This window comes from Brassica napus, chromosome C5, assembly GCF_020379485.1.
Source record: "Brassica napus cultivar Da-Ae chromosome C5, Da-Ae, whole genome shotgun sequence".
Taxonomy (NCBI): domain Eukaryota; kingdom Viridiplantae; phylum Streptophyta; class Magnoliopsida; order Brassicales; family Brassicaceae; genus Brassica; species Brassica napus.
In genome coordinates, this window is record NC_063448.1 from 53268060 (window position 1) to 53275765 (window position 7706).

A 7706-nucleotide genomic window follows, 5' to 3' on the forward strand; every position below is an offset into this window, starting at 1 on the left:
TCAGATTTCTTTGGGATACTTATTGTGTTAATTTTAGACAATACTTAATGATATAGTAAAATAAGTTTTCATGAAAATTATAATACAAACGAAAATAATAAATTTAGTTAATTTGTTTGAAATTTTTATTATTTTAAAAAATAATAATTAAATTATAATACCAAATTTAAATAGTTATAGGGCCCAAATTTTTTTTTGCCCAAGGACCTTTCAGAATGTTAAGCCGGCCATGTATACACTGATACACATGCGTGTGTTAAAAAAAAAAAACACTAATACACATGCTTAGCGATCACATGAAACTTGCTCAAAAAAAAAAAAAAAAAAAAGCAAAGCGATCACATGAAACTAATACGCGTCAGCTTCGTCATTTTGCAATGAATACATTTTTTTATTTGGTTAATCTCTCAGATGAATGATTAGAATTAAGCTAATTACGTCCTTTTAAAATTCAAGAAGTAATTAATAAAATTAAATAATGCGCGGAACACACTGCCGACTGACCGCACAATAAACGTGAGAAGGCGAAGCTGGACACGCACCTTCCATAACTCTTTTTTTGGTTCTTGTTAATCTTAGGACACAAAGGTACCAAGATTCTTTTCCTTTTGTCTGATCAAATCCGTATTTAACGCACAAAATTTCAGTTAAAGAACAAGACTTTATTTTAAGTTGGAAAAAAATCAGAGGAGAACAACACACGTCTCATTAGGACGACCACCACACGCAACTCACACCTCTCTATCTCTCCCTGTGTCCTCTCTGTTCCCAAGAGAGAGGATCCTCTACTCTACTTCAGCAGCAGATTCTGGGTCTGGGTTGATTTCTGAAACACCAGTCAACCCAATTCAAGACTCAACTAAAGGTTCAATTTTTTTCTGATTTTCTACTTGTGTTATTTGTTTTTTTTTTTACTTCATGTTCTTCAAATTAATTGTGTTTGGTATCATAAGCCCGATTCAGAAAACGTTAGGCTTTCAATCGTTGATCACTGTTCCTTGAGTTTCTGAGAAGTCGCTGTGACTTGTGATTCTCTTACAGGAATCGTTGAAAACTCGATGCTTTTAACTGACGATGTAATGGAATGTTTTTTTCTGTAGCTTGTAACTGATTCCTTTGTATTGTTTATAGTTGATGATCATTCAAATGATGCTTGTTGCATAGTTGTTCTCTCCTATTAAATAAGTTTCTTGTAAATTAGGTGGAAATGGCGGCACTGTTAGCTTCTCAGAGCTGCTGCTATGTAAGCGAGGCCGCAAGAACCACCAAAGCTATTGGTTTCAGCAGCTCTCTCGAGAACACATTCACTGCGGAATCAACTCACTCTTTTGGCACCAAGTCCAAGAGGCTCCGTGTTGAGATGAGACAATCAGAGACTCCTTCCAAGCCTGGAATCAATGGACGTTCTGTCAAAATGGTTCCAGCCAGTGAAGTTATGAAAAGGAAAGACGGTTTGAACAATGTAAACAAAGTGAATGGTTCAGCTGGAAAAGTTGTTAATGGATCGAGTTTGGTTAACATCAATGGCGCTGTGTCTTCTTCAACTTTGGTTAAACCTCCAAAGCAAAAACCAGAATCTTTCCTTCCTCCACCTGTTGAGGGCGTTAGAGTTCTTCCTTCAGATGAAGGCTTTAGCTGGGCTGATGAGAACTACAGCTCATTTCAACGTAGTGTTGATGTTTGGTCGTTTGTTCTTGCCCTGAGGATCCGTGTCTTGTTCGACAATGCCAAGTGGGCTTACATTGGAGGCTTCACAGAAGAAAAACAGGTAATAAACAAAAAAACCTCTCATCATTGTAATCTCATTGATTGGTTCCTTATGAGTTGTTATGTAATCAGAAAAGCAGAAGAAGAGAAACAGCTTCTTGGTTGAGAGAGAGTGTGTTGCAGCTTGGTCCAACGTTCATCAAACTGGGACAGTTGTCTTCAACTAGGTCTGATTTGTTCCCACGTGAGTTCGTTGATGAGCTTTCCAAGTTGCAGGTACATAGTTGCTATTTATCTAAGTAAAAGTTAAGATTCTTTATGGTTTTTTCTTACTCATCTTTTTTAAACTGGTTTTCAGGATAGAGTTCCTGCTTTTTCTCCAGAGAAAGCAAGGCGCTTCATCGAGACCGAGCTTGGAGCTCCTATTAGTGTAATGTATAAAGAGTTTGAAGACCAACCCATAGCTGCAGCTAGCCTTGGCCAGGTTTGTGACAGTTAGCCACCTTCAGAACCCGTCCCGAGCATAGCTAAGTGAAACATTGGCCTATAGCCCCCAATTTTTTTGAAGAAAATGACATGCCTCCAAATTTGTAAATAATCAAATTTTTTTATTAAAACTTTTACTAAATCGCTTACGGCTTCCAAAATCTCAGAGCCGGCCCTGACCACCTTTGTCTACACTTACTTGCTTAGCTTTTCTGCATTTTCATTTACATATTGATGTTTGTATTTTTAATTTATGCAAAGTTTATTCCATTAGGTACACAGAGCTGTGTTGCACAATGGAGAGAAAGTGGTTGTGAAAGTACAAAGACCTGGACTCAAGAAACTTTTCGATATTGATCTACGTATGTAATAACTATATAGTAAAACTTATGGACATGGTTGCTAGATAAACGCTGAAAATGGTGTTCACTTTGTTATCAGGAAACTTGAAGTTGATTGCTGAATATTTCCAGAAAAGTGAATCGTTTGGTACAAATGACTGGGTTGGTATATACGAAGAATGTGCCACGTAAGTCTTTTATTACAGAACTTGTGGCTCTAAACCATATGGAACTGATCTTTCCCTTTGGTTTTCAGAATTTTGTATCAAGAAATTGACTACATAAACGAAGCTAAGAACGCGGACAGATTCAGGAGAGACTTCAGGAATATAAGCTGGGTCCGTGTACCTGTAAGTTTCATTTACTAAACCAAAACTCATGAGGTTCCAAGTTCTTGTAATAAAGAAACTCATTCTTGTGATCTTGTTTGTATCTGTAGTTGGTCTACTGGGATTACTCTGCCATGAAGGTCTTGACTTTGGAGTATGTACCAGGTATCAAGATCAACAAGCTAGATGCCTTAGCTGCACGTGGTTATAACCGTTCAAGAATAGCGTCACGAGCCATTGAAGCTTATCTTATCCAGGTTAATAAACAATAGGTGCTAGAAAGTTTTATTCAAAAACTTATGTTTTTATGTTTTTTGGTTGTTTTAGATACTCAAAACCGGCTTCTTTCATGCGGATCCTCACCCAGGGAATCTAGCCATTGATGTAGACGAATCAATCATCTACTATGACTTTGGCATGATGGGAGAGATCAAGACGTTTACTCGGACGAGGTTGCTTGATCTCTTCTATTCTGTATATGAAAAAGATGCCAAAAAGGTTATTTTACTTCTTTCACTGACTAAAGAGAGAGAGAGAGACAAGAAGCTAACTAAATGTTTTTTTTACAGGTCATGCAAAATCTTATAGATCTTGAAGCACTCCAACCCACTGGAGATCTTTCATCGGTAACCTTAAAGAGTCTCCACTCTTTTTTTCTATGTGAAGTTTACAAATGTAATCTTATTGGAAGTTGTGTTTGTGTTTTGTGTTAGGTAAGGAGATCTATTCAGTTCTTCTTGGACAATCTATTAAGCCAGTCCCCAGATCAGCAACAGACTTTGGCAGCTATTGGAGAGGTACTGATCGTTGATCAATACTCTGAGCATCTTTCTTAAGCCATTATTGTGGCTGTTACTCTGTCATTCTTAGTACTGAATGATTCCCTCATTTTCTATGGCAGGACTTGTTTGCAATTTCTCAGGATCAGCCATTCCGTTTCCCATCAACTTTCACATTTGTCATCAGAGCATTTTCCACACTTGAGGGTACCTATCCTCTCTCTCTTATTTGGTTAAAAATCTTTGACAAGTCACACCTCTTATGCTCATTCATTTTGCAGGTATTGGTTACATTCTTGATCCAGACTTTTCCTTTGTGAAGGTTGCGGCTCCCTATGCGCAGGTGTTATTACTATCTACTCTAAAACCATATCTTATGACAGTCTTCTCTCTTATCTTAACGCTCATGAACATCGGTTAAAAACAGGAACTCCTGGATTTAAAACAAAAGCAAAACTCAGGAACTCAACTTGTCCAACAAATAAGGAAACAGGCGGACGATGTAATGCCTTTCTCTCTTAATGTTATTTTCCAGTCTCTTGTTTGTTTAATGTTTTGTACTAAACACAACTTGAAAAAAAAAAAAACTGTACAGGCTAGGTCTTCTACTCTGTCAATGCCATACCGAGTGCAGCGCATAGAAGAGTTCGTTAAAGAACTTGATTCAGGCGATCTTAAACTCCGTGTCAGAGTTCTTGAGGTACATAATCCAACTCCTCTGAATAATTTTCATGCTCTTTGACCCTATATAGTATACGAATCACTGAGAATCTCGTTTCTATTTTATGTTTTAGTCGGAAAGAGCAGCTAGGAAAGCGACAATACTGCAGATGGCGACAATGTACACAGTTCTTGGAGGAACTCTGCTTAACATTGGGGTTACATTTAGCAACCAAGGAAGTCAGCTTGTTGCTAATGGATCCTTCGTTGGTGCAGGTATGATAAGACACTGTTGTACAAGCATGTGTATATGTTCTGGTGGTTGAATGTATTTTCTTTTTTTATTTGCAGGGATTTTTATGTTATTGGTAGCGAGATCTATGCAAAGGGTAAATAAGCTCGACAAGTTTGAGAAGATGATATGATGATGATTCTTTTGAAGCTCCCAAAATCAAATACAGAATTGTGATGTATAGCAGTATAAAAATTATAAATACTTGTATAAAAATAACTATTTCAAAGACTCAATAAAAAGAAAGTCAAAAAGGTATCTGAGACTGAGTTCATCACTAGAAAAGTACATAACTTACAACTATTTATATCAATCTTCAAAATTACAAACAAGCCTACCAGAGAAACTTACAAACAAAGAAAAGTGTTCGCAAGTCTCAAGGTGTCTGACCAAGAAGAGATGGTTGGAAGAAGAGATGGCTGTGAGCAATCTCGATGAGTTCACGTGGGTCATTCATTGTCTCATCCCTCAGCGCCTCAAGAACTGCCTCACATGAGACCTCCCTAACAACAACAAAGCATAAACTAAGAGTAAAAGGGGTTCAAAGCTAATTAGTCAAAGGAAATAAGGATACCTTGTTATAAGAATTCTGTAGAGCATCTTCAAAATGGGACAAAGCTCAGCAGGAGTTACAGGCTTGTCCTCTTCAGGGTGTTGAAGACTTAACGAGGATTGGTTTAATAACTCAAAAAACGCTTTCACCGCAGAAACACCCTAGGAACATTCCATCAAAACCACTTCCATCATTAGCCTTTCATATACAACTAATCTAAGACATCATATTTGCAGTACCTGGATCATTCCCTTGCCCTTGATGCTATCACCCATTTGAAGGTTAAGTTCTCCTTTAGCGAGCTTCTGACCATACCACGCATTACGACCTTTTAGTAACGTTACATAAGTATCCGCGAGCAAAGGCCCAGCAAGCTTCTCTGGCTCTTTGGCCAATAGATGAGTAATAAAAATCATCTCTGAAGTACAATGCGCAAAGTACACTGATTTGCTTGTAGCACTTTCCTTTGTTAATGTATCCACCATTCCTACAAACACACTGGTTCATGAGCTTTCTCACCTAGAGAAACATTTTATAGAGATGTGTTGATCTTTACCTGCGCCAATGGCGTATACATTTTTCAAACCACCCATTACTTCATGAGTAACAAGGTCACTGTTATCCCACACTATGAAATGAGACTGCCTTAGAAACTTCCCCAGAGGCTTCCTCCATTTCTCAGACCCGCATATCCGTGCATTAGCGTACTCTTTGTTGTATACCTCGGAAGCAATGTTAGGTCCCCCAAGGTAGAGAATGTTCTCAAGAGGGATTCCAGCTACAAAGACGCAATGACAAGGGAGTTGTAACACTGATCAAGATGCAAGAGAGACAGGTGCAGCTAGACACCTATGCTGCTTACTGACACTCAGGCCTGGGCGTTTCTACCCCAAACCGAAACCCCAACCTTAACCTGAACCGAAAAAACCGAAATCATATCCGAATGTTATACAAAAATATCTGAATGGGACTTGAGAGATTGGTACTTTCGGAGTTTGGATACATTCCGAACTGAACCGAAATCCAAACTAGAATCTGAACATACATGAACTTAGTTAAATATGTTAATGTCTTTATATATATAGTAAGGAAATTTAGATATCTTAGAGTATTTTAAAGATTTTTGTATGTTTGGTTTATTATTTTGAATACTTTTTTGTTAGTTTAACTATTTTTTAATTAGATTTTGAATAATCTATATATATATGAGTATGTTTTTGTTAATTTTTTAAGTTCTTTAAAAAATATTTATTGGGCGATTTCAGACACTGGTTATAATCCAATTTGAATAGAATCCGACCCAACAATTAGCAAAACCCGAATGGGACTTATGTGCATAGTACCCAAAATCCGAATCCTACCGGCTGAACGCAAAGGCCTAACTGACACTACACACAACCAATTGATTAAGGAGGAAGATATCAAATATTCATCTACCAAGCAGATAAAAATAAAGAAACATGGGAAGTGAAATTTTTACTCGCTCGATAGATCATCTGAGTAGGAGTAACAATCCTAGGACGAGGCTCAAACTCAGCTTCCACTCCCTTAGCCAAAGAGATGATCACAGGAGCCGTAACCCTCTCCTTCCAGTACTTACTAATCTCACTAAACACCTGAAAAGTCTCAGTCGAAGGCAAACCATTCACAACAACATCAGCATCCCAAACCGCCTCCTGCAGATTCGTCACCACTTTCAAAGGACACAGAGGAGTCTCAATCATATTCAAACAAAACCCATCTTTCAATATCTCGTCTGCGTACAGCACTCTATCGCCTAGCCTAGCTTCCACGTACTTGAGATACGCGCACCGTCGTATCAGCCTCCTGAGCAGCTCCTCTCTCGAGTTGATCACTTCGAAGAGATGCTGAGCTGTGGCTTTGTCGATCGATCTCCCTCCTCTTCTCCAGATTCGAACACTGACTTTATCTCTGAATGTTCCGTAGTTTTCTTGTAGCATTGCGATGAAGACGCTTCCCCACGCGCCGGCGCCTACGCCTACGATCTTTAACGGATCGTCGTCGGCTTTGCACATTACTCTGCGGATCTCGTCGAGCCTTGCTTCCACCAATTGCTCCATTATTAACAAATAAAGGCTTTAGATTTGTAATGAGTGTCTTCAGTGGCTTGTTCACTAACAAGGCAACAAGCTGTGGAACAAAAAAAGATTTGATCTTTGTCGGAGTAATCGATGCTTAAGCTTAAACGACGAAACGACCTTTTCAGGAAAGTTTGTGTTTTTATTTTCTTTTCAGGTAATTTGGCAAGATCAGACAATTACGTCAGCTTCTCTATGCTGTCTTTATCTAACGTGGGCCTACTTGTGGCCCACTTCACCTTGTATATGGGCTTTTTCGTTATTTCATTTTATAGTCTAGCGGTCCACTTCCAACGTTTGGCCGACATTAGCGACATGAAGCATTAGTCTTCATTTCCTAAACTTTAAATATGTAAAATTTAATGATGAACTAGATTCTGACGGTATATTTTTTTGTTTTAATTTTTCAAGAAATTTAATTTTTATATTTGTGTTATTTTGTAATCATATTATGTTTAAT

General features: G+C 38.1%; 2 protein-coding genes across 2 annotated transcripts; one reads left to right on the top strand and one right to left on the bottom strand.

The window, feature by feature from the left end:
- Nucleotides 1-600: 600 nt before the first annotated feature.
- Nucleotides 601-4852, top strand: BNAC05G44260D (protein ACTIVITY OF BC1 COMPLEX KINASE 7, chloroplastic). The gene is made up of 17 exons (XM_013841385.3): nt 601-865; nt 1202-1768; nt 1840-1983; nt 2066-2191; nt 2468-2555; nt 2635-2722; nt 2791-2884; nt 2974-3120; nt 3191-3361; nt 3433-3489; nt 3577-3660; nt 3765-3849; nt 3924-3985; nt 4070-4144; nt 4238-4342; nt 4437-4578; nt 4654-4852. The coding sequence occupies exons 2-17, from the start codon at nt 1208-1210 to the stop codon at nt 4725-4727; spliced, it is 2103 nt and encodes a 700-aa protein (XP_013696839.1). The 5' UTR covers nt 601-865; nt 1202-1207; the 3' UTR covers nt 4728-4852.
- Nucleotides 4776-7403, bottom strand: LOC106400971 (glycerol-3-phosphate dehydrogenase [NAD(+)] At3g07690, cytosolic). The gene is made up of 5 exons (XM_013841386.3): nt 6628-7403; nt 5704-5925; nt 5387-5634; nt 5169-5308; nt 4776-5097 (listed from the first exon to the last, which is right to left on the bottom strand). The coding sequence occupies exons 1-5, from the start codon at nt 7226-7228 to the stop codon at nt 4971-4973; spliced, it is 1338 nt and encodes a 445-aa protein (XP_013696840.2). The 5' UTR covers nt 7229-7403; the 3' UTR covers nt 4776-4970.
- Between the last annotated feature and the right edge of the window lie 303 nt (nt 7404-7706).